This window comes from Rhinolophus hipposideros (genome assembly GCF_964194185.1).
Source record: "Rhinolophus hipposideros genome assembly, chromosome: 14".
NCBI lineage: Eukaryota > Metazoa > Chordata > Mammalia > Chiroptera > Rhinolophidae > Rhinolophus > Rhinolophus hipposideros.
The window spans coordinates 32,374,932-32,402,729 of record NC_138060.1 but is presented as its reverse complement, the minus strand read 5'-3'; the positions used below and the strand labels follow the sequence as shown (position 1 = coordinate 32,402,729).

At 37.1% G+C, this 27,798-nt stretch overlaps 1 protein-coding gene across 3 annotated transcripts in view; it reads right to left on the bottom strand.

The window, feature by feature from the left end:
• STAG1 (STAG1 cohesin complex component) overlaps positions 1-27,798 on the bottom strand; it is a 328,953-nt gene that overhangs the window by 107,283 nt on the left and 193,872 nt on the right. For all 3 annotated transcript variants that reach the window (XM_081071693.1, XM_081071694.1, XM_081071695.1), the window contains one exon: positions 9,349-9,472. In XM_081071693.1, the coding sequence (XP_080927819.1) occupies positions 9,349-9,472 (124 nt within the window). The remainder of the gene's footprint in view (positions 1-9,348; positions 9,473-27,798) is intronic.

Sequence of the window (27,798 nt, the reverse complement as noted above, 5' to 3'; positions counted from 1 at the left end):
AATAGCTACCGCTCAATAAATGTTTTTTGAATAACTATATAAATATATAAAAACAGGAAAGAACGAAAGAAACAAAGAAAGGTAAAATGATTTGTTGAGGGAGGGGGCTGTGCATTATTTGTCAGAGACTCTTAAACCTATCAACATTTTTGCAAAAAATTGTTTTAAATGTTAAGAGCTACAGAAAGTATTATGGAACATAATGGCTTAATTTCATAATGAGTTGTATTTTTAAGGAACAATAATTCATGTTTCTAGGAGAAAATGCTGATCGTAAATAAAATGCATAAGTGTAATATGAATACTTTAGTGGGAATACTTTGAAAGAGTTAAACTTAACCAAATTCTGATGTTCTCTCAAGGAGTGGATGTGTTTGTATGTGGTAGAGGTAAAGGGAGTAGAGAGAAGAGTCTTTTTTTTTTCTTTCAGTTTTATTGAGACATAATTGATATACAAAAAAACGCTTCACTTTTATTTGACGATTTGGACATATGCACACATGCATGATACTATTACAATCAAGGCAATAAACATACCCATCATTCCCCAAAATTTCCTCGTATTTTTCTTTTATTTGCTAAGAAGAGAGGGAGTTGTCTTAAGAGGGATACTGTTGAGAAAAGAAGTCTTGTGCATTCAGTCTGTCAAAAGACTGGCCCTCAACTTGGCCTGGGCCCTAGACCACTTCCTTACCAAGAGGTACAGAGTCACGAACAAAACACACCATGGCATGGTGGAAATGAAAGGGCTAGTCAGACCCACTGACATCATGGTGAACGCTCTAGGGGTGGGGTGGCAGTAATAGACTGAATGAGGTGCTTACCTCCCTCTGTCTGGCCTTATGGGTGTAAACAGGATGTAGCTAATCTGCAATGAATGAGGGTAGAAATGTAGAGTCCTAAAAAGAGTAGAGAAACTACGACGTGAGATCAAACAATATAGTGTATGTTTAAATAAAAAAATTTATTACAGTGAAAGACACATTGCCATTAATCCCCCTCAAAATATTGCCCCTCACTTCAAACACACTTATCCCATCCTTCTTGACACTTTCTGAAGCAGTGCTGGAAGTCCTCTTTCCTGGGTGTCTTTAGTTGTGCTATCATGGCTGCCTCGATGTCTTTAAATCATTTTAACTTTGGGGAAGAGCCAGAAGTCACACGGAGCCAGATCCCATGAATAAGGTGGATGAGGACACACTGTAATGTTTTTATTTGACAGAAACTACTGTATATCAGAAGCAATTTGTGACACGGAGTGTTGTCATGATGGAAGATGACTTATGGCAAACTTTAAAACACACCTTCTCTCAACTGTAGCTCACACCCAACTGACTGCACCAAACAAGCTGAAACTTGTCACACTTCTGTTACTAAGGTTCAACGCGCCACTTCCTGTACTGAAGATCCCTGCCCTCCCGTTGGATGGCACTTGGCAACAGTATTCACCATATTTTGTGATCACAACAGAAAGGCTCCGAGTCACACATTGCTTCTGGTACGGCAACGTCTGTCAACCAAAAACATTACAGTGTGTCCTCATCCAACTTAATCACTGGGTCTGGCACCATGTGACTTCTGGCTCTTCCCCAAAGTCAAAATGACCATAAAGGGTAAATATTTTGAATCGATTCAGGACATCAAGGCAACACACCTGAAGACACTCACGAAAGAGAACTTCCAAAACTGCTTCAGAAAATGGCAACAAGGATGGGAAAGTGTGTATGAAGCGAGGGGAGGAGGAGGTACTTTGAGGAGGATTAATAGCAGTGTACCTTTTACTATTAATAATTGTTTTTTATTTAAATACTCACATATTGTCTGATCACACCTTGTATATTTTGGCTCTTGGCTGCCTTTGTGCTCCATGCCACCCCAACTCCTGTGGTATTTTAGGGGTTGAAAATGATGTCTGAGAGAATAAGCAGTTCCATGCAGGATAATTCACCTGATACAGATTGCTTCCAGGCTTCAAATAAGACCTGTTTTCACTCAATGCAAAACTATCAATGGCATTGCTGAAAATGAAAACTGTTGAGGTGAAGTCCTTGTCTGAAAGTAAAATATGAAAACTGAAGGACACATATGGACTTGAGCGAGGGAGTCTCATGCAGCTTGGCTGGTACATCTGTATGATGAAGGGGCATTGCAGATGCAAATGTCTAGGGCTAAATAACACAGTTAGGGGTCACAGTCCCTGGGTCCCCACCAGAGGTCCCACGCCCATCAGGATAGAAGGGAAAAGAGGGGTGGAATGGAATTCAGATTTTTTATGGGGCTCTTAGATACTGCTGTCCAAATGACAATAATCCTAGGTCACCATAAGGACAGGATTAAAATAGTGGCTTTTGGACAGTTTGGGTGATAGTTACCCATGGGAGACAAGTCTGCATGTGTTTGTAGATGGAGCCCTTTGGACAAGTTCAGATGCAGATGATCGTGGTTCCCACCACTGAGTTCAAAACAGGCATTAACATTTTGGCTGGGTACAACACTGAAAACCATCACTGCCTCACGGGGTACACACCACAACAAGGACAAATTCAAGCATAAAGGGCCAAGTGCATTCCTGGACAACTTCAGAGTTGCCCAAATCATGGCACATTGTTCAACAAAAATATGGTGGGGAAATGGACATTATTCTGTTAATTCAAGACTTAATGCAAGCAGAGGTGCTAATAACCACCACGTCAAAATTTAATAGCCCAATCTGGTCAGTAAGGAAAACCTCCAGAGCTTGGAGGTTGATCGATTACCACAGGTTAAACAGGAAAGTTCCAACTTAGGCCCTAGCAGTTCCTGATATTACAACATCACGGAGACAGTGGCAACCCAAATAGGAAACTAGTATATGGTTATTGATCTGGCAAATGCCTCCTACTCGATCCTTTTGCAGGATGAGGATCAGGACTAATTCGCATTCACACAGAATGGCTCGTAATATACTTTTACTGTCGTTCTGCACTGATACTGAAATTCTTCCATAATATGCTACCAGTGGTTAGGGCTTGATCTTCAACCTATGCAAGGCCCCACAGATATTTTAGTCATCCATTACATTATGACATCCTGATAGCAGGACCAATCAAAGAACATGTGGTTACAGTGCTGCACTTAGTCACGGAGGATATCACTAGCTCAAATTTGACTATAAATCCAGATAAAGTCCAGAACCTGGCACAGCAGGTGCAATTCCAAGGAGTCATTTGGGCAAGAAGCCAAAGAGGTATTCCAGAGACAACTAAACAAAAACTGTAGGTCCTGGGGTAGCGTTTAGCGCAGTTGGTTAGAGTGTGGTGCTAATACCACCAAGGTTGCTAGTTCAATCCCCGCATGGGCCACTGTGAGCTGCGCCCTCCTTTAAAAAAAAAAAAAAAAAAAAAAAAAGGTGCATATCTTCAAAAAAATAAACAAAACTGTAGGTCCTGGCAGCACTCACTAATAAAAAGAAAGCCCAACAGCACTATGAGTAATGAAAACAGCATGTATCCCGCCTGGGTGCTCTCTTGACCTCTTTAATCAAAGTGACCTACAAAGCAGCCAATTTTAAATGAGGCCCATCGCAGCAGCAGGCACTGGAAGCAGCTTAACAAGGCAAGGCCCGTGAAGCCTGCTAGCCTGATGAAACTGCAGGTTTCAGCAATGCCCTTGTGCCCCCACCACACACACACTGATTGGAGTCTGTGGCAGCAGGAAACTGCCACTGGGTGCACTGGCTTCTTGGATTCTGGATCTTCAAACTTCTAGAAGCTGCCACCTAGTACATTCCTTTTGAACGGCATTTTCTTGCTTGCAATTGGGCACTGGTGGAGATGGGAGCATGGTATGGCTGGGGTGCCATATATAATGCTGCCACCTGTACTGCCCATTCTCACGTGGGTGATTACAAAGCTGACCAATAAAACTGCCAAGAATCAACAAAGCTCGATCACAAAATGGAAATGGTTGGGCCCAGCTTCCAAGATTGGGCCCCGCCAGAATCCCAAGGGACTAGTAGGCTCCATAAGCAACTAGCCAGCTTACCATAAAGGCCAACATAGCAGATGCTTTGACCCTTCCCTGAGCTACTTGGGGCCCCAGATACAAAGCCATGCCTGCTGACAATATGACGTAGTTTACTGACAGCTCTGTAAAACTAAAGACAGATGAGGTCTGCTGAATGCAGCCACCACTGGCCCAATGGGTGACCATCTTTTGACTAAGACCAGATACGGACATTCCACCCAGTGGGCCAAGCTCTGAGTTGTGGTGATGGTTGTACAGGCCACCCCTACCAACATGCCTTGATACATTTTTACCAACTCATGGACTGTTGCCAAGGGCCTATCCATCTGGTCAGGAGAATGGTAACTAAAAGACTGGACAAGAAATTCTTTAAGGAACATCCTTCACTGCCCAAGCAAGATAAAAACAGGCACACACTCTCATGGAATGTTATGAACTTTCCAGGCACCCTCTCACCCACATGTCAATGAAGCCATTGAACAAAGGAACAGCTGACTTAAACAGCAACCGAGACAGCCTGCTAGTGGATTTGTACCCCCATCTGACTAGGGCTATATAGCTAGCTACTAAGCACTGCACTCCAATGCAAGAAAAACATGTCACTGCGGCACATGTCGGGAAATACTGAGCGTGGATGGGGTGGGAGTGGACCAGGCATCTGTGTTTAGGTTGTACCTACAAAATCCCAGTCTCAATATACAATCATTCTTTTTCTTTTTTCCACTTGGAAGTTACATTCAGGAGTGGTTTCCTGCTTTGGCTGCCACTGCACCCTGGAGAGTACCCCTTGACTCTAATCAGGATGTGATGCTTCCCGTGGGTAACTCCCTCCTATGGGATACTGCAAGGGTAGGAGATAGAACCAAGGGTGCTAGGCTCCTTCTACTGGTGCTGGGAACATGTAACCCTTCCTATCAGGTGGATGGCATTGTCAGACATGTCAAGTTTGTGCAGGATGTGACCTCTCTTCCTGGACTGGCCAACCGAGGCCAAAAAGTCTGGGTGAAGCAACAAGGGCAGTGGGTGCCCACAGAGGTCGCAGCGTCAAGATTGGGACAGTCTGGGTTGAAATACCTAGGCAACCAGCTCCACAAGTAGTAGATCAGTTATCTCAGGCGTCAGGAAATTCATAGAGTTCTGAGAGGGGAGTAGGAACATTGTTCTCATCCCTATGGAAGCTTCTGCTACGTCTATTAATACCCTGATAAAAATCAGTATAGCTGTAGTGAGAGGAGACAAACTGATGCTACTCAGACCTTCCTTAAGCTATCAACGGATGAAATTACAAGGTGCCTCTTTTGATAAAGGTCCAGATGCAAGCATGTTCTGGAGTCCCCTGCTTTAATATTACCTATGAGGTGACAGAAAAAGACCCCTGTACTAAAATGGTTATTTACTGATCTATAGTGAAATTTCAGACTTGGAAGTTCCATGTGTCTCTTCCCTCTGCAATCATGTGGTAAAAGGAGGCTAAGACTCTATATTACTAGACTAGTCAGCATTATGAGAACAAGTCCCTGACAGGTATACCTACATTCCTCTCAGTTATGTATTTCTCTGTGGACCCCAATGGGCAACAGAATTTCTGCCCCCAGGGAAAGATTTTGTTGCCTCATACTTCTAGGGCTCACTGTCCATGTAAACAATTATACAGAGGGCTAAGAAAGGACCCATCTTGCTAACATGACAGAGTGGCTCATAGTACCCTCCTGGGAAGACAAACTAACCACTGGTTTCATTCTGCTGTCCAAACTCTAACAATGCACATAGTATATAGGCACTAGAAAAAAAACCCAAAAAACCGATGTACAACCTGCCCTTAACCATGGCAGAATAGCTCATTGTACTGCCCAAGCCACCAAGACCAAGAAAATTCACTAAACTCACCAGTCAAGGTGGTGATGGATAATCAAATAGCCCTCGATTATCTGATGGCACAATAGGGTGGCGTTTGTATTACTGTCAGCATTTCATGCCAACATACTTCAATAATTTGGGGAACTTAAAAACTGAGTTAGTGAATACCCATGCTCAGGTGGGATGGCAATCAGCTGCATTCTCAGTACCCCCAAGATTCACTTTTTGACTTCTTATTTGGCTTAATCCAGGCACTTGGGATTCTTGGGATTCTTGGGATTCCCATCTTCCAGGGAGGCCTGATTGTCCTCTTGGGTCTGGCTCTCCTAATTACCCTGGTAAAGTCCTGCCTCCAAATAACAGGGAGGCTCTATGAGCAATTCACATCCATATAGGTTATTCAGGGACCCCAGTGGACCCAACTCCACCTTCAACTTTGAGGTGGGAGATGGTCCTACAGGATTTGCCATGCTTACGTGCCATTTCAGTAGCCCAGCAGGGTTGGGGAGTGGGCTGTTGGGAAAGGCAGTTTCCTGCATTCCATCTTTTGACCCCTTCCACTTGGCTGCAGAAAAATGGGCCTGTGCCTGCAACACTCTCTTATTAAGAGATAAGAGTCCTAAGAGCCTGTGCTGAGTTTATGGTCTTGTGTTGAAATACCTTTCCTGTTTCAAACTCAAATATGTATTCTTTTGTTCTGCTTAAGTGTGTGCATCACATAGCACCTGGCCAACCCCACTATTAAATCTGTTCCCTGAAGGAAGAGGATAAGGTTCTTAGTTATGTGGCACAAGAGGGCTGCATGCAGGACAGCTGCCTTGCGTTGACTGCTGGGAGAGACCTGCTGGTCCTGAGGGAATGACACCTACTATTGAAGCTGATCTTGCTTTGCTCCTTCATTATGTGAGTAAAGCACTGTTTCATCCAGTGCTTCACTGCACTGCGTTTTCTTTGGCAACCCCAATGTTAAGATGCAGTGGGAAGAAGTGTTAGAACTTCTGGTGATAGGTAACAGATCTCATTTGCTTGACATATACAGAGCTAGAAAGGTTTTTGGTGAACTTAAGAGAAATAGAACATGAAATGAGTCAACAAAAAGAAGAAATAAAGTGGATTAACTAAAAATAAATCTCACCCAAGCACTGCAGAGATTTTGATATGAGGAATCAAGCATAGGCAAGACTGTAGAAGAACTGTACCACAAAAGTAAAAACAGTATAGAACAATACTGATAAACTAAAAAGAATAGAGAAAGGCAATCTAGTGTCATGAGCATAAATACAAGAAGAGATTAAGATATTTAGCCCAGAACACAGAGATTACTTCAGATGTATTTAAATTAGATCTCTTCTGTGTCACCTTTAATGACATAGCTAAAACAAATGGGTAGAAAACGTAGAAATAAGTTTTGGTCAATACAAACTGAATTTCCAATAACTCCTTTACTTATTAAAAATTATTTGTCTTTCTATTGACCAAAACTTATACTATAAAACTTATGTAAACTGACAATATTAAAACAAAAAATTTGTCTTATTTAGGAGGATAAATTGGGTTATAAACGCCTAAAATTCTAAAATCAAGACAGAAGGAATATCAAGCCATTACAAGGTACACCTTAAATTAATACAATGGTTATATGTCAATTTTATCTCAATAAAACTGGAAAAATGCAGTTGATAATTAAAATATAATCTTAAAAAAAGATAGAGGAGTTTTATCAGCTCATTTGAAAAGGCACAGGATGAGTCTGAAGGCAGAAGTCATATCTCATAGAATGAGCAGTTTCAATTAGACTAAAAGGAGAAAAAGCAAATGACTAGTCCTCAGAGGAAAAAAAAGTACAAGGAGATTAGAATGGGAATGACAAAAGAAAGTTTAGGCTAGATTATTTAATACTTACAGTTAAGTTCTAAATAAATTAACTGAAGATCACATGAAAAGGTTGTAAAATCATTCTACTGAAAACAGTTCTCCTTACATGATTTTATCAACAACATGTAAGAGAAAAATAAACCTCCTCCTTTATCTGGACAGAAGATTTCTCAAACACAATTTAGTGGTTTATTTTAAAATCATAGTTGATTGTTTTTTGGTAAGGCACATCAAATCCATGTTATTCCCAGAATTTGTAGTTATACATAAATTCTGTTAAAACTGGTCACTGTTACTGTTATTTAAATTCAGTAGGATATTCTATAAGGGAGGTGGGGGGAAGAAGAAAACTGGTATGGTAGTGGTAGAGATAAAAATGCAAGACCGTAAATTTATTCCTACTAAAGCTCATCTTGTTCCATTTAACAGTGTACGTGTAAGGACACACTGTGTAATTCTACATTCTCTCACATTGTAATAAAACTTAATTATATAAACCTGAGATGGGGTCAAACATTAAAGATACCAATTCTACAAAAAGAATAGACAAAGAAAACACAGAATCAAGCTCGGGTTTTATCAGTGTAGAAAAAAGAATTTGAAATGCTAGGGATGATAAATATTCAGGAAAAAATTCACTATGTACTAACTGAATTTTCCTTCAAATGTGGTAGGGGAGAACAAACTCCTTTTAATCATCAATTAAAAATTAGCAACTATGAAGCTGAGCAACCAACTTGTGATGATCTCCCTATACTTCAAACTCTCTTACAGCAAAAAATGACCGTAAAATTCCCTTGAGACCTTTTATTATGATTTATGTAATTTTGCGGGTTTCAAAAATCTTTGAAAATACTTAGCATACTGATATTTAAAAAATAAATGTTCTATAAGGTAATAATGGTAAGACAGAGAAAAGTCTTCAAATATTACCAAATTTGCCTTAAAAAAATCTAAGAATACAATTGCATTAAAAATAAAATGTATTCTAATCTGCAAAGATTTTAACAATTCAAACAATGGAATTTAAGGTAAATTATTGAAATATTTCTATATTTGTGAATATCTGGGCAATTCAAGTTAAAGACTGTCAGGTCATTCAATATAAAAATTCCAGTAAGATACACTCCTACCCTTGATTATTTTCAGGATTACTTATTTAGGATTCAATAACATGGGATTCCCTTGGAAGTCAGAGCCTTTTTTAATAGAAATATATTTTTAGACGCAATATTCTAGCACCCAACAAATCCATTCACTTTGCTGTGATATACCCTAAAGAAATCAAAACAAGAAAAAAAAGCTTATTCAGTTTTCATATATTAAGAGAAACAAGAAATCTCTTTTGACTCCAAGCTAGAAAAAGGCTGTAATTAGCTTCTTTAGATAATCTCTGAAAACTTTATATGTACCAGGTTGTCAATCTTGGTTTAAAAGAGAATTACAACTAAGTAAGAAGGGTTTTCACACATGGGCTCATGTGTCAAGTTTCATCATGGCCATTAAGTGGACAGTTATTCAGCTGAATCATCTTAGATTTCCACATTACAAATCTTGTCTAGTAATAAGACAAGCATACCTACTATCAAAGCCTAGAACAGAGTAACTTACCCTGTCATGAAGAGTCCAACCAACATATTTTAGGTAACTGTCATTTAAGAAGGCATCACTATACATTTTCATCCATACTCCAATTTCTTCAATACAAATGGCTCTAATCTCAGCAATAGCATCACTACAAGAGGATGAAAATAAGGACACAATCTCTGATTAATATGAAGAGCTAGAATGTACTTCATAACCATTTTCAGCAAGCAATAAATATTAACACATTATTCCAAACACTGTATTTATATCTGTACTCTCAAAGGCCTCAAACTTGAATATCTTCTGTTTTTCATGTGGTTTCTGTGGAATAAAAACTACCAATACCAAACTCAAAAGTAATGCTTCTGGAAATCATCTTATTTTGACTCAATTGCTTTACATTCATTGGACTAGGAAATGGCATGTAGAGCTTTCTGAAAGCCTCACAACTATTATGGCACAACAAACATGTTAAACATGTTAAATCTTCTCAGGGAACCATAGTATCAACATTCAAATAAAGAATTATGTAGAACTTGAAGCAAATATTATTTTAAAAAGTATGATAGTTTGCAAAACCCAAAACCTTGATGTAATTGCATGGGACAGAATAATAGTTCACATTTGACTAAATGTGACAATAGGAACAATCTTGATAACTACACTGTGAAATGGTGGTAGAACAAACTCCAAAAGTAAGGTTTCTGGCTCTGTGCCCAGATGGCTTTGCACCTCACTTTAAGCATCCAATATAATTGTCATGATATTTTCCTACTCTCAAACCTGTGAACCATGAGCAAATACAGTGTTAATATTTTTACCTTATCTTTCAGTATGTTACTAGCTCTAGCATTAAAAAAAATCATATTAAATATAATAAAGTGAATCCTAACTTTCTTTTGTAGATTGGTCATCAAGGCTTCTGATTTGCCATACATGAATAACTTAAAATGTTTGGTACTATTTAATTCTCCAATTAGTACAAGGCAATCATCAATTAATCTGACAGTAATTTAACTGGACTTTTAATGTTAATCAAGCAATTTCATTTAAGTTGCTCTTTTATCACAAAATGGGTGCTAGCATTCTAAAATTACATTCTCTGCTACAATAAATCTCAGTTTCTTTTAAGTCCTTGTCATAGCTTAAAGATAAAAGGTGAGAAACTTTCTTTCAAAACCATACTACCTACTACAATCTTTAGCTTTCCTACTTTGTTTGTTTATACCTCTTTCTCATGGAGAGATTCTACAGCATTGAGGCTAATGGTCCTGGAGCTCCGGAGCAAGACATCCTGATTTCAAATGCTGACTGTTATTTACTAGCTATGTGGCTTTAGACAAGTTATATCCCTCTTTCTTAGATTTACACATCTGTAAAATACAGATAATAACTATACCTAGAGCTCACGAGGTTATTGTTAAGAATGAAATCACTTCATAAAAGTAAGAGACTTAGAAATGTGCCTAGCACCTAGTTAATCTTCCACTAACGTCTACTATTAAAATTTTCAAAGTACCATCAATCTAGTCAATTACAGACAATAGAGGCTAAAACGTAGCTTTAAGGGAAATAAAAACATTAAAAGAAAAAGAGAGGAAGAAGACAACTTGCTAGTGCAACACGGAAATGAACTCACAGCATAAATAGGAATAATTTGTGACAACAAACATAAAAAGGGATGGGTAAAGGTCTAAATTTGCAAAGACAAATGGAGATAAGGTGAATGCTGAAAAAAAGTACTACTGTTTATATGAAATTTCTTTTACATAAACTTAATAGTAACCATTCAAAAATAATCCAGACCTAAATAACATAAAAAAAAAGGAAACACAGGAAAAAAAATTATACAACCAAACTAAAATAACAGACAGAAACACAAAGGCAAAGAAATAATGGAGACACCGAGCTATCAAAAACTAAAGATAAAATAACTATAGCAAATCCTCATATATCAATAATCACCCTAAATGTAAATGGACTGACCGTACCAATAAAAAGACATTGAATAGCAGATTAGATCAAAAGAGAAAAAAAGAAACCATAGGCTGCCTTCAGGAGACACATCTCAGCTGCAAGGATAAATATATGAGGTGTGATCCAAAAATACAGTGAATCTTTAAACTAAAATTACTATAAAAGACACATTGCCATTAATACTCCTCAAAATACTCCCCCTCACTTCAAACACACTTATCTCATCATTCTTGCTACTTTCTGAAGCAGTTCTGAAGTCCTCTTTCGTGAGTGTCTTTAATAGTTGTGCAATCGTGGCTGCGCTGACGTCCTGAATCATTTTAAATTTGGGGAAGAGCCAGAAGATGTACAGTGCCAGATCCAATGAATAAGGTAGATGAGGAAACACTGTAGTGTTTTTATTTGACAGAAATTGCTGTGCCAGAAATGATGTGTGACGTGAGCCTTTCTGTTGTGATCACAAAATACAGGGAATGCTGCTGCTGAGTGCCATCAAATAGAAGGGGAGGGATCTTTGATACAGGAAGCAGCGTGTCGAACCTTAGTGTGTGTGACAAGTTTGAGTTTGTTCAGTGCAGTCAATTGGGTGTGAGTCAATTGGGTTGAGAGATGATGTACTTTAAAGGTTGCCATAAATGATCCTCCATCACAACACTCCGTGTCACAGATCGTTTCTGGTATACGGCAGAATTTGTCAAATAAAAACATTACAGTGTGTCCTCATCCACCTTATTCACAGGATCTGGCACTGTGCGACTTCTGGCTCTTCCCCAAAGTCAAAATGATTCAGGACATGGAGGCAGCCGTGACAACGCAACTAAAGATGCCTATGAAAGAGGACTTCCACAACTGCTTCAAAAAGTGCTAAGAACGATGGGATAAGTATGTTCGAAGCAAGGGGGGTACGGAGAGGGTTATTAATGGCAATGTATCTTTTACTGTAATAATTTGCTTTTTTTAAAACATTCACTGTATTGTTTGATCACACCTTGTAGACTCAAAGCGAAAGGGTGGAAAATGAAACTCTAAGAAAATGGCATCCAGAGAAAAGCTGGTGTACCCATACTTATCTCTGACAAAACAGACCTCAAGATAAAAAACGTAACAAGAGACAAAGATGGGTATTTCATAATGATAAAGAGGACAATACCAAGAAGACATTTACACTTATCAATATCTATGTTCCCAATCAGGGAGCACCAAAATATATAGAGCAAGTACTAACAGAACTAAAGGGAGAAACTGACAAAAACACAATATAGTAAGAGACCTAAATACTCCATTGACAACTATGGCTAGATCATCCAAACAGAAAATCATGCTGGCCCAGTGGCTCAGGCGGTTAGAGCTCCATGCTCCTAACTCCGAAGGCTACCAGTTCGATTCCCACATGGGCCAGTGGGCTCTCAACCACAAGGTTGCCAGTTCAATTCCTCGAGTCCCGCAAGGTATGGTGGGCTCTGCCCCCTGCAACTAAGATTGAACACAGCACCTTGAGCTGAGCTGTCTCCTGGATGGCTCAGTTGGTTGGAGCGCGGGCTCTCAACCACAAGGTTTCCAGTTCAATTCCTCGAGTCCCGCAAGGGATGGTGGGCATCGCCCCCTGCAACTAAGATTGAACACGGCATCTTGAGCTGAGCTGCCTCCTGGATGGCTCAGTTGGTTGGAGAGCGTCCTCTCATTCACAAGGTTGCTGGGTTCGACTCCCACAAGGGATGGTGGGCTACGCCTCCTGCAACTAGCAACGGCAACTGGACCTGAAGCTGAGCTGCGCCCTCCACAACTAAGACGGAAACTACAACAACTTGAAGCTGAACGGCACCCTCCACAACTAAGATTGAAAGGACAACAACTTGACTTGGAAAAAAGTCCTGGAAGTACACACTGTTCCCCAATAAAATCTTTAAAAAAACAAAAACACATTAGACCAAATGGACATAATCAACATTTACAGAGCCTTTCATCCCTGGACAACAGACTACACATTACTTTCTAGTGCACAGGAACATTCCCCAAGAATAGACCCTTTGTTTGGACACAAAAATACCTCAACAAATTCAAGAAAATTGAAATCATATCAAGCATATACTCCGACCACAACGCTTTAAAATTGAAGATCAAGTGCAAAAGGCAAGCAGGAAAAACCACAAATATGTGGAGATTAAACAACATGCTACTAAAGAACAACTGGGTGAAGAAAAAATAAAAAGAGAGATTGAAAGGTACACAGAAACAAAAGAGAATAAAAGTACAACATACGAAAATTATTGGGATGCTGTGAAAACAGTAATAAGAGGGAAGTTTATATCATTACAGGCCTATCTCAAGAAACAGTAAGAACCCCAAACAAACAATCTAACATTACATCTTAAAGAACTAGAGAAAGAATAACAAATGAAACACAAAGTCAGAGAAGAAAGGAAAAAACAAAATTTAAAGCAGAATTAAATAAAATAGAGAAAAAAAAAATAGAAAAAAATTAATACAACAAAGAACTGGTTCTTTGGAAATACAAAATTGCAAACCCCTGGCTAGACTCATTAAGGGGGAAAAAAGACACAAACATTCAGAAATGAAAGGGAAGAAGTTATGATGGATACCAAAGAAATACAAAGGAACATACAAGAATACTATGAAAGACTATATGCCACCAAATTCAATGATCTAGAAAAAAATGGACATACATAACCTTCCTAGACAGAATCATGAAGAACAGGAAAATTTAAATAGACAAATCAACCGTAACGAAACGATCATCCAAAACCTGCCCATGAGCAAAAAGTCCAGGACCAGATGGCTTCACTAGTGCATTCTACCAAACCTTCAAAGATAATTTAACACCTGTCCTTCTCAAACTCTTCCAAAAAACTGAAGAAGTGGTAATACTGCCTAACTCGTTTTATGAGGCCAACATTACCCTGATACCAAAACCTGGAAAGGATAGCACACACAAAAAAAAACTACAGAGCAGTATCTCTGATGAGTATAGATGCAAACATCCTAAATAAAACAACAATACATTAAAAAGATTATATATCAGAAAGATTATACATCATGAGCAAGTGTGGATCACTCCAGGGGCACAATGATAGTTCAACATACGCAAATCAATCAATGCAATACACCACATAAACATAATAAAAGATAAAACTCATATGGTCAGGTGAATAGATGCAGAAAAAGCATCCGACAAAATACAACATTCATTTATAATGAAAACTCTTAATAAAATGAGTATAGAAAAAAAAAGAAAAAAAATGAGTATAGAAGGAAAGTACCTCAACATAATAAAGGCCACATATGACAAACCGTGAGCTAATATCAGACCTAATGGTGAACAATTGAAAGCTTTTTCACTAAGATCAGGGAAAAGACAAGGATGCTCCTCTGACCACTGTTATTCAACAAAGTATAGGAAGTCCTAGCTAGAGTAATCAGGCAAGAGAAAGAAAGGCATCCAAATTGGGAATGAAGTTAAATTGTCACTTTTTTCGAGACATGATTCTTTATAAAGAAAACCCTAAAGACTCCACCAAAAACCTATTATAAACAATTTTAAAAATACAGGAAAGTTGTAGGATATAAAATCAATGTACAAAAATCCACTGCATTCCTATATACTAAATGAAATTTCAGAAAAAGAAATGAAAAAAGCAAACAAAACAAATCAATTCCTGTAACAATTGCAACAAAAAGAATAAAATACCCAGGAATAAACTTAACAAAGGCCTGTACACCAAAACTATAAGATATTATTAAAAGCAATTGAAGAACACACAAAGAAATGGAAAGATATTCCATGTTCATGGATTGTAAGAATCAACATAGTTAAAGTAGCCATATTACCTAAAGCTATACACAAATTTAATAAAATCCCCATCAAAATCCCAAAGGCATTTTTTAAAGAATTAATACAAAAATCATCAGATTTGTATGAAATCACAAAAGACCCCAAAGCAATCCAGGGAAAGAAAACAAGGCCAAAGGTATCACATTCCCTGACTTCAATGTATACTTACTACAAAGTGACAATAATCCTAACAGCATCATATTGGCAGAAAACAGACACACAGAACAATGGAATGGGATTGAAAAGCCCAAAATAAACCCACATATATATGGGCAAATAATTTTAGACAAAGGAGCCAAAAACATACAACGGAGAAAAGAAACACTCTTCAATAAATGGTGCTCGGAAAATTGGAAAGCCACATGCAAAAGAATGCAACTAGACTGCTATCTGTCACCATTTACCCAAAATAACTCAAAATGGATAAAAAACAGAAACATAAGACCTGAAACAACAAACTACATAGAAGAAAGCATAGTTACTAAAAGTATGGACCTTGGTCTGATAAAGGGTTTTATCAATTTTACTTCAAAGGCAAGGGAAGTAGAAGCAAAAATAAATGGATGGAACTATATCCAACTAAAAAGCTTCTGCACAGCAAAAGAAACCATCAACAAAACAAAGAGGCAACCAACTAAATGGGAGAAGATATTTGCAAACAACACCTTTGCTAAGGAGCTAATATCCAAAGTATATAAAGAACTCATACAACTAAACAAGAAAAAAACAAACAATCCAATTAAAAAATGGACAGAGGATCTAAACAGACACTTCTCCCAAGAAGACACACAAACGGCCAACAGATATATGAAAATGTGCTCAACTTCACTAGCTATTAGGGAAGTGCAAATCAAAACTACAATGAGATACCACCTCACACCTATTAGAATGGCTATCATAAACAAGACAAATCGTAACAAGTAATGGAGAACCTGTGGAGAAAAAGGAACCTTCATACACTGATGGTGGGAATGTAAATTTGTACAACCACCTTGGAAAACAAAATGGAAGTTCTTCAAAAATTAAGAATAGAGTTACCATATGGCCCAGTAATCCCTCTCCTGGGTATCTACCCCCAAAAATCTGAAAACATTTATCCGTAAAGATTTATGTCCCCTGATGTTTACTGCAGCATTATTCAGTGGCCAAGACATGGGAACAACCAAAGTGTCCTTTGATAGATGACTGGCTAAAGATGTGGTATATATACACAATGGAATATTATTTGGCCATAAGAAGAGATAAAATACTGACATTTGTGACAACATAAATGGGTCTTGAGATTATCATGCTAAGCCAAAGAAGTCACAGAAAAAGTTGAGAACCACATAATTTCACTCACCTATGGGATATAAAACTGAACGGACAAATGAAGAATACAAACAAGCAAAAGCTCATAGAGAGAACAGTTTAGTGGTTCCCAGAGAGTAAGGGGGTGGGGGATAGAAAAGGGTAAAGGGTGGTCAAATATATGGTGACAAAAGTAGATCTGACTTAGAGTGGTGAACACACAATATGTAGATGATGTATTATAGAAAATATACATGAAACCTATATAATTTTATTAACCAATTTCACCTCAATAAATTTAAAAAGTAGCTTCACTACAAACGTGAAAAGATATTTCTAGACATTTATGACACTGAACATGAACGGCTCAAGGGCATTTCTGTTTTTCTAAATATGAAAAATTTCAGATATAAAAAAGTTATGAAGGACAATATAATGAATATGTATATCCAATGCTCAGTTAAAAAAATATTACAGTTGAAACTTCTTACATACCTCTTACTGATGCATCTCCCTCCCCAAGAATGACTATCTTTCACTCAAAGACTATCATTCCCATCTGTATCTTTATATTTTTAACTTCCTATATATTGTTTTGTATAACTAATATCCTGTAGGCACCCTCTCCAATTTGCTTTCTTCACAAATATGTTTTGTGACTTATACATACTAGTTCACATTGCTCTAGCTTCAATATATTTATTTTAACTGATGTTCAATGTTCCTTTCTATAAGTATATTACAAATTATTTATACATTCTTTCATTGGCAGACATTTAGGTTGTTTCCAAGTTTTTGCTTTTTTTAACAATGAATGCCACAAACATTCTTGTATGTATAGTTTCCTTGTGCACATATATGTAAGTTTCCCTAAGGTAGTGTTTTATTAAACAACGCATCATTACCTACATTATGAAATAAATTTAGTGAGTGGCAACAAAAACATAAAAGTATTTAGGAAAGAAAATACTAAAATGCTTTACATGTGGCAAGGCAAGTTTTTTTTATTGGAATACTGTGTGCCTGATGTAGGACATGGAAAACTAAGTCTGTAAGACAATATTTTTATACCTAGAAGTGAAATTACTACGTGAAAAGAAATACTCATCTTTAGCTTTATTAGTATTAACCAATTTCTACATAAATTAGTGCTTCACACATCCTTGCCTGTCACTTGGTATTCTTCTACTATTTATTATAAATTTCCATCTCTGTGAACTGCTAGTTCATATACTTTTTTTCTACTGGGCTGTCCAAATAAAAATGACAACAGCATAAATAAAACAGCCCCCCTCCAAAACACAACCACAACACACACTCAAATCATAGCATTTTCTCTCTCTCAGTCCTACACCAAGTACTCATCTCCCAGAAATCCATTGAACTTATTCTCTGCGGCACTCCTGTAAAAATTAATCTAAGAACATAAATCACAGAAAACTAGGCTATGTTTTCATTACACAACCTCAAGGAAGCACACTGAGGACCAGACAAATAGGTGTGGTGCACTAATTAAAACTACAGTGACAACTAAGTATGGTAACTTCATATATACACAGCTTAATCATTTTTCCATTCACTGACATTAAGAGTATGGGTGGCTAATTCCCAAGGCTAAAAAAATAGAAAGGCTTAACTTTATTTCAGTAGGGAAATCTTGCTCAAAATCTTTTTTTATAACTATCTCTAAGTCTAAGCCTAATTTCTAATGCTCTTTTGTCTCACTTACTAGACTCCTAAAAGCTTACATTCATGGAACACACCTCCTTTCTGTATGCACTAACATGTTTTGTTTTTTTCTCATAAAAATTGTGTTTATTGTCAGTATCACTGTAATACATTGTTCCTTTTTTCATTAGTTTCAGGTACACAAAACAATGCAATACTTAGCCATTTATCATTTATGTACCTCACACTGCTAACACGTTGGTACTGCTTTGTCTTCTCGGAATCCCAGACCTTGTCTACCCCAGACAACAATCTGACTCCTCATACCCTTAACTTTAAAATCCTACCCTTAAATTTAAAATATCCTCATCTTACACCCTCCTCTCCCCGACTTTCTGGTATCCACTAAATTATTGTCTATCTCTATGAGTTTTTGTTTCTCTGTTTGTTTGCCTTGTTCCTTTGTTGTTTTCAGTTTTATATTCCACATATCAGTGAAATCATATAGTTCTCAACTTTTTCTGACTGACTTAGTTTGCTTAGCATAATAATCTCAAGATCCATCCATGTTGTTGCACATGGAACTATTTCATCATTTCTTATGGCAGAATAGTATTCCATTGTGTATATATACCACATCTTCTTTATCCAATCACCCCAATAAACTTTAATTAAAAAAAAAGAAAAATTCAAATATCCTTACTAGACTTACAACTTGACTATGTATGGTTAGATAGCCCATTCTGCTACTACTGAAAGTCCCTACCTGATTGGTCTCCGATTTGGGTTCTGGAGCCACAATCCATTCTGCCTGCTGATACTACCCTGCTAGATTAATCATTTTCTACATATAATTATATTATGTAATCACACACTATAGTAAAATTAGAATTCCTTTGTGGTAGTTTTAAAACGTCCACAAATTATTTGATGAAAATTAATTCCTCTTTTCTAGAATGTAGGTGTACTTAGTAAGTTGCTTCTAACAAATGTCATGTGGTGGAAATGATGAATTTTGATTCCTGAGCCTAGATTAAAAAAAAGTCTTTGTGATTTCTGCTTTGTTCTCTATCTTAGTGTTTCCTCACTATCTCTGAGGAAAGCCAAATGCCATGTCTTGAAAACACTCTTAACTAGAGAATTCCACCTGGTGAGTAACTGAGGTTTTCTGCCATCAGCTATGTAAATAAGAAGCAGATACTCCTACCCAAGTCAAGTCTTCAAATGAGTGCAACCTCAACCAAAGTCTTGAGTGCAGTTTGATGAGAGAACTTAAGCCAGAACCACTTAGCTAGGCAGCTCCCAGATTCTTGATCCATAGAAACTATGACAGACTGAACGTTTGTTGTTTTACATTGCCAAGTTTTGGGGTATTAGTTATGTAACAAAAGATAACTGTTATTATTAGTTTATATTATTTTAAAGGCTTTTACCAATCTAGCTATAACCAATCTTCTAGTCTAGTCCATAGATGAGTTCCTTAATCCAAATAGCTCAAACTCATCGGCATCTCTATGTCTACAATGCATTTGTTCCACTCTGATTACCTTCACTGATTATTCTTTTAAACTCCAGTGAGGTCTTAGTTCTTCCATGATTCCTGTCACATCCTCTTATTACCAGATATATAGCTTTGTTGACCTGTAGGAACTATCATTCTATTTAAGTAGATCAAGCATAAAATAAAAATGCAGTATATTTCTAAATGTTCCCCGGTTTGATTACAATACAACTTTTGAAATACAGATATTTTTTTCATGCAATCCTTGAATTTCCTATTAAATTCCTTTTTAACATATTAATCTCTACTTCTAACTGCCTCACTCCAATTAGAAAGACAATATTTACCTGCCAAGTGTCTGGGAGTTTCCAAAGCAAAGATTAAAGTGGAGGGCAAGAAAGTAAGACAAGAGTAAAATGGACTAACTTTCATAGCATTCTGGTATTGGAGTGGAATGAACAACTAAAAATGAAGTCAAGATACACTTCACTTGCAAACTCAAAGAAAAATAAAGCTAGAAAATAATTATTCTGGAGCAATTAATCCTTTGTTGTAACTCCATTTTACAGCATAAATAAATGATTACATTCATTTTCATGAAAAAAAAAAGTATCTAATTTACTGATCCTCACCGTTAGTGTGTCTTTTTGGGAGACATGACCCATTAATATAATATCTGGACTGAAGTTTTCCTTTTTGGATTACTTTCATGGCATATGGAATTCAAATATTTTCTGCTTATAACAAAATGAAATTTAACTTTAATGACTTTTAATTAAATGTTTCATGTACCCTTACAGGTGTTCTCCTAGTAAGGAAGTTGACTAAATTAAAATGACTACAATACAAATTCAGAGAATTGCTCTTGGCTAATATGGCTGTTTTGACACTTACAATTATCTCTCATGTACAAGGAATCTCACGAGAGCTCCTGAGTAAAAAATAATTACAAGCTGACTAAAAAAATAAAAAATAAAAAAAAAATAAAATTTACATTTTCTAAAATAGAACTACAGACTTTTTTTTCAAAAATAGCCTATAGGAGAAAAGAATAGCTGAAGTAGTTAATGAAAAGTTATACTGTATCCGTTATTAAAGTATAAACGAGAACTTGAGAACAGAGATAATTTACAGAAAGATTATTAAAATAAATATCATCTTAATATTAAGTCTTAGTACAGGGAACAAAGAAGCAATTTTATAAAATTTGAGTTGTCTCATTAATAATACTTCTTCCCAATAATTCCCACTTCTTTTCAATTCCTATGTAAAGGTGTTAGGTATTTAGCACTCAGAACCAGAAGACCCAAGCACAGACTCACTCATTCACCAACACTTGCCCTAAGAACCAGTGAAGGGAAAGCAGCTCAAAAAGTACCAGGAACATACAGGGAGAAACTTGAGTGGCTATAGGTGAGGGTTGGAGGGGAAGCTCCCTCTAGAACAGTAGAGCCAGCAGTGCCACTGTTCCTTAGTAGAGTCCTCCCCGCCATCAAGCGTGAAAGTGCAAGCAGGCACCAAATCTGAGTCTCCATCAACCTGGCTAATACCGCTCTCCCCCACCCACAACTGTGATGATTCCGAGACCCTGGCCCACCCAACTCGTGCACCAACCTGAATTCTTTTACCAGCTTTTCCTCACAAGTGGGTGGCGTCAGCTTATGCTTCGAACTTTCCTAAAAGCTCTCAATGGTCCACAAACACCAAGCAAGCAGCAACTGGCCACAACACATACTGTACCTCTTGCTTAGCAGCCCCAAGCACGGCACTAGCAGCAGCCGACCTAGGTTCACAGAAGAGTCTCTCCAAGAGGCTTCCAAGCCCACCACAGAGAGCAACTAACTGCAGATTACTTTGTAGCTCCTACCAGGTGGCCTGGGCCAAGCACAGGCAGTGGCTGAACTTGGCCTGCACCACCACTCCTCCCAACTGGCCCAAGAACCAAAACTGCCAGTGACCGGCTTCAGACTATATCAGAGCACTGACCAATTAGTTCTATAAATGATATACCCAAAGGGTGGACTCGGCAGGGAACAAAGCCCTGCTAAAGTGAATCCTGCTCGGTGCGGTCAGCCCATACACAACAATTCATCCACCATAGTCACAGCCAGTCTTAACAGCAAGCCAACCCCACCCACTAACCCACTAACATGCCAACAGCACTCAAGGCGCAACTATAACAGGAGGGCACACACAACCCACACAATGGACAACAACCTTGGAACACGTGGCTCAGGTGACCAGGGAGACTGTGCCATTGGGCCCCACAGGACACCTACTACATAAGGCCACTCTGCCAAGACTGAAAGGTGTACCAGATCTACCTAATACATAAAAATAAAAATAAAAACTACAAGGAGGCAGCCAAAACAATGAGACAAAGAAACATGTGTCAAGTGAAAACCCGGGAAAAAACACCAGAGAAAGAACTAAACAAAATGGAAGCAAACAATCTACCAGATACAGAGTTCAAAACACTGGTTATAAGAATGCTCAATGAACTTAGGGGAAGAATAGATGAACTCAGTGAGAACTTACACAAAGAGATAAAAACCATTAAGAAAGAACCAGTCAGAAATGAAGAATACAATACCTGAAATGAAGAATAATTAGATAAGAATCAACATCAAGTTATGTGAAGCCTAGGAACGAATCAGTGATTTGGAAGACAAGGTAACGGAAATCACCCAATCAGAATAACAAAAAGAAAAAAGAAACAAAAAAATTGAGGATAATTTAGAAAACCTCTGGGACATCAACTAACAACATGCGCATCATAGGGATACCAGAAGCAGACAGACAGCAAGGGATTGAAAACTTGTTTGAGAGGCGGCTGGATGGCTCAGTTGGTTAGAGTGCATTCTCTTAACAACAGGGTTGCCGGTTTTTTTTCCACATGGGCCAGTGAGTTGTGCCCTCCACAACTAGATTGAAGACAACGAGCTGCCACTGAGCTGCCGGAAGGGTGGCTGGATGGCTCAGGCGGTTAGAGTGCAAGCTCTTAGCCACAAGGTTACCAGTTCAATTCCCACATTGGATGGTGGGCTGCGCCCCCTGCAACTAAAGACTGAAAACAGCAACTGGACTTGGAGCTGATGGACCCTTGAAAAGCTCACTGTTCCCCAACATTCCCCAATGAAAAAAAAAATTGGGGAAAAAAAAAGAAAACCTATTTGAAGAAATAACTGAAACTTCCGTAACCTGGTGAAGGAAATACACATGCAAATAAAAATGAAAACACAACAATCCCAATCCGTGGTACACAGTTAAAGCAATTCTAAGACAGAAATTTATAGCAATACAGGACTACATCAAGAAAACAAGAAAAATCTCAAATAAACAATCTAATTTTACACCTAAAGGAACTAGAAAAAGAACAGGAAAACAGAGCACAAAGTGAGTAGAAGGAAGAAAATAATAAAAATCAGAGCAGAAATGAGACAGTCTTAAATAAAATACAAAAGATGAATGAAACCAAGAGCTGGTTCTTTGAAAAGATAAACAAAATTGATAAACCTTTAACAATGAGAGAGAGAGAGAGAGAGAGAAAGAGAAAGAGACCAAATAAATAAAACCCAAAATGAAAGAGAAGTGACAACTGACACCACAGAAATATAAAGGATTCTAAGAAAATACTATGAACAATTATACTCCAACAAATTGGACAACCTTGAAGATATTGATAAATTACTAGAAACATACAGTTTTCTAAGACTGAATCAAGAAGAAACAGAAAATCTAAACAGACCGATAACTACTAATGAAATCAAGTCAGTACTCAAAAAACTCCTAACAAACAAAAGTCCTACACCAGATGGCTTCACAGGTGAATTTTACCAAATGTTCAAATAGGAATTAATACCTCTGCTTCTCAAACTATTCGAAAAAAACTGAAGAGGAGGGAAGGATTCCAAGCTCATTTTATGGGCCAGCATCACCAGGATTCCAAAACCAGACAAAGACATTATAAAAAAAGAAAATTTTAGGCCAATATCCCTGATGAACAGATGCAAAAATCCTGAACAAAATACTACCGAAGTGAAATTACCAATACATTAAAAAGATCATATATCATGATCAAGAGGGATTTATTCCTGGGATACAAATCAATTAATGTGATACATCACATAAACAAAATGAAGGATAAAAATTGTATGATCATATCAATAGCTGCAGAAAAAAAGTCTGACAAAATCCAGCATCCATTTATGATAAAGAATTTCAGCAAAGTGGGAATAGAGGAAATATAGCTCAACATAATAAAGGACATATATGACAAAACCACAACTAACATCATACTCAATGGGGAAACGCTAAAAGCATTTTCCTAAGATCAGGAACAAGACAAGGATGTCCACTTTCACCACTTTTCTAGTGTTGGAAGTTCTAGCCACAACAATCAGACCAAAAAAAGGGCATACAAATTGGAAAGGAAGAAGTAAAACTGTCGTTATTTGCAGATGACATGATATTGCATATAAAGAACCCTAAAGATTCCACCAAAAAACCATTAGAACTGATAAATGAATTCAGTAAAATATCAGTATACAAAACTGAATTTCAGTAATCAGTTGCCTTTTTATATACCAATAATGAATGATCAGAATGAAAAACAAAGAAAACAATTCCACTTACAACTACATAAAAAAAAGAAAACGTAGGAATAAATTTAACCAAGGAGGTAAAAGACGTGTACTCTGAAAACTGTACAACAGTGAAGAAAAAATTGAAGAAGATATAAATACCGCGCTCATGGATTGGAGAATCAGCATCATTAAAATGTCCGTACTACCTATAGCAATCTTTAGAGTCAATGCAATCTCTATCAAAATACCAATAGCATTTTTCACAGAAGTAGAAAAAATAATGAAAAATTTATATGGGACCACAAGAGACCCTGAATAGCCAAAGCAGTCTTGAGAAAGAAGAACAAAGTTGGAGATATCATACTACCTGGTATCAAACTATACAAGGTTATAGCAATAAAAAGAGAATGGCACTGGCATAAAAACAGACATATAGATCAATGGAACATAGAGAGCCCAAAACAAACCCACACCTATGTGGTCAATTAATCTATGATAAAAGAGGCAAGAATATACAACGGAGCAAACACAGCCTCTTTATTCAACGAATGGGGTTGGGAAAACTGGGTACATGCCAAAAAAAAAAAAAAAAGGAAAAAAAAGAAACCTTTTTAACGGTATAGAGGTATAAACTCAAAATGAATTAAAGACTTAAATGTAAGAATTGAAGTCATAAAACTCCTAGAAGAAAACAGGCAGTAAACTCTCAGACACTGCTCTTAGTAATATTTTTGGGGATATTTCTCATCGGGCAAGAAAAACAAAAGAAAAAATAAACAAATGGGACTACATCAAACTAAAACGGTTTTGCACAGCAAAGGAAACCATTCACAAAACAAAAAGACAAACCACTGAATGGGAGAAGCTATTCGCCAATGATATATCCAATAGGAGGTTAATATCCAAAACATATAAAGAACTCATACAGCTCAACACCAAAACAAAGCAAACAATCCGATTCAAAACTGGGCTGAATTTTTAAATCTGAATAGACATTTCTTTAAAGAGGACATACAGATGGCCAACAGACATGAAAAAATGCTCAAAGTCACTAATCATTAGAGAAATACAAATGAAAACTACAATGAACTATTACCTCACACTTGTCAGAATGGCCATCATCAATAAATCAATAAATAACTGTTGACAAGGATGTGGAAAAAAGGAACCCTCGTGCACTGTTGTGGGGACTACTAATTGGTGCAACCACTACGGAAGACAGTATGGAGGATCCTCAAATAGTTAAAAATACAATTACCATATGACCCACTAATTCTACGTCTTGGTATTTATCCAAAGAAATCCAAATCACTAATTCAAAAAGATATATGCACCCTTATGGTCATTGCAGCATTATTTATAATAGCCAAAATATTGAAGTGTCCACAGATAAAGGACTGGATAAAGCAGATGTAGTACTTATATACAATTGAATATTATTCAGCCATAAAAAAAAAACACGAAATCTTACCATTTGTGACATGGGTGGGCCTACAGGATATTATGCTAAGTTTAAAAAGTCAGAGAAAGACAAATACCATTTGATTTCAGTTATATATGGAATCTAAAGAACAAAAGAAATGAAAGAACACAACAGAAACAGACTCACAGATAGAGAACTGATGGTTGCCAGATGCAAGGGGTGGGGGTGGGGGAACTGTGTAAGAAAGGAGAAGGGATTAAGTACAAACTGGCAGTTACAAAATAGTCACAGGCATGTTAAGTACAGCACAGAGAATATAGCCAATAATATTGTCATAACTACATATGATGTGAGGTAAGTACTAGGCATATTGGGGGGGATCACTTTCGCAGTTACATAAATGACTAACCACGATGTAGAACACCTGAAACTAACATAATATTCAATGTCAACTATAATTGTGGGGTGAAATTTTTTAAAAGAAGAAAATGAAAAGAAAGCCATATGCTGGGGAAAAATAATAACTGCATATCATTTATGTAGTAATGGACTTTATCAAAAATACTTCTCAGTAATTGTTAGACTAAATAGAAAATCAGTAAGGATAGAAGAGACTTGAGGAACACTATCAGCCAATGTTGACCTAATTGACAGAAAAACAAAAGCACAATACACATTCTTTTCCAGAGCAAATAAAACATTTACCAAGATAGGCCATACTGCAGTGTATAAAACAAACCTCAATAAACTTAAAAGCATTCAAATCATACAAAATGTGTTCTCCGACTACAATGGAATTATTAGAAATCAGTAACAGAAAGTTATCTGAAAAGATCTCAGATATTTGTAAACTAAATACCACACTTCTAAACAACCCATGGGTCAAAGAAACAAAAGGGAAATTCAAAAGTATTTTGAACTGAATGAAAATGGAAACACAACATATACAAATTTAGGGGCTATAAAGCAGTGCTAAGAGAGAAATTTGTAAGTAATAAATTAGTATATTAGAACAAAAGAAAAGCTTCAAACCAAATGCCTCAATTTCCACCTTCAGAATCTAAAGAGTAGAGAAAATGAAACTCAAAGTAAGCAGAAGAATAAATATAATAAAGAGCAGAAATCAATGAAATAGAAAAACAGAAAAACAACATAAGTTCAATGTAAACAAAATCTATTTTTTTAAGAAAAAAAATACAACTGATAAGCTCTAGACAAACTGACATGAAAGAGATGTACGTGTGAGTGTGTGTGTGTGTAACTACCAATATTAGGAACAACTTTCTGCTGATACTTGTTGAAAATAATACAATTTAGATGAATGTATCATTTTCTTGTAAGACATAAACTGACCAGCCTTATATCTACTAAATATATTTAACTTGTAGTTAAAATTAAATAAAGCAAGCACCTAGGCCCCAATGGTATAATTCATGCCTGAAGAAGAAATAATGCCTATTCTATTAAAGTTCTCCAGAAAATTAAAGACAGAATACACAGCAACTCTTTCTACAAAGCCAGCATTACCTGGATACCAAAATCAGTCAGAGATATTCAATTAAATAAAAAGTCAGAGATATATATTTCTCTTGAACATAGATGTAAAAATTTTGGGGAAAATTTCAACAAATCACATTTAACAATAAATAAAAAGAATAATACACCACAATTATGTGGGTTTTATCCCAGTTTTTAGAGTTAAGTAAACATTTTAAAATAAATCAACTTAATTCACCACATTGTCTTAAAAAAAACAGCATAATGGTCTCAATAGATGCATTTGAAAAGCATTTGACAAAATCCAACATCCATTCCTAGTAAGTGTAGAAAACTAGAAAAGAAAGGAAACTTTCTTAACCTAATAAAAGGTATCTATAAAAAAAATTTAGGGGCCTGCCGGGTGGCTCAGGCGGTTAGAGCTCCATGCTCCTAACTCAGAAGGCTGCCGGTTGGATTCCCACATGGGCCAGTAGGCTCTCAACCACAAGATTACCGGTTCAACTCCTCAAGTTCTCCAAGGGATGGTGGGCTCCGCCCCCTGTAACTAAGATTGAACACGGCACTTTGAGCTGAGCTGCCTTCCCATGGATGGCTCAGTTGGTTGGAGCGCCGGCTGTAAACCACAAGGTTGCCGGTTTGATTCCTGAAACGGATGGTGGGCTGCGCCTCCTGCAACTAG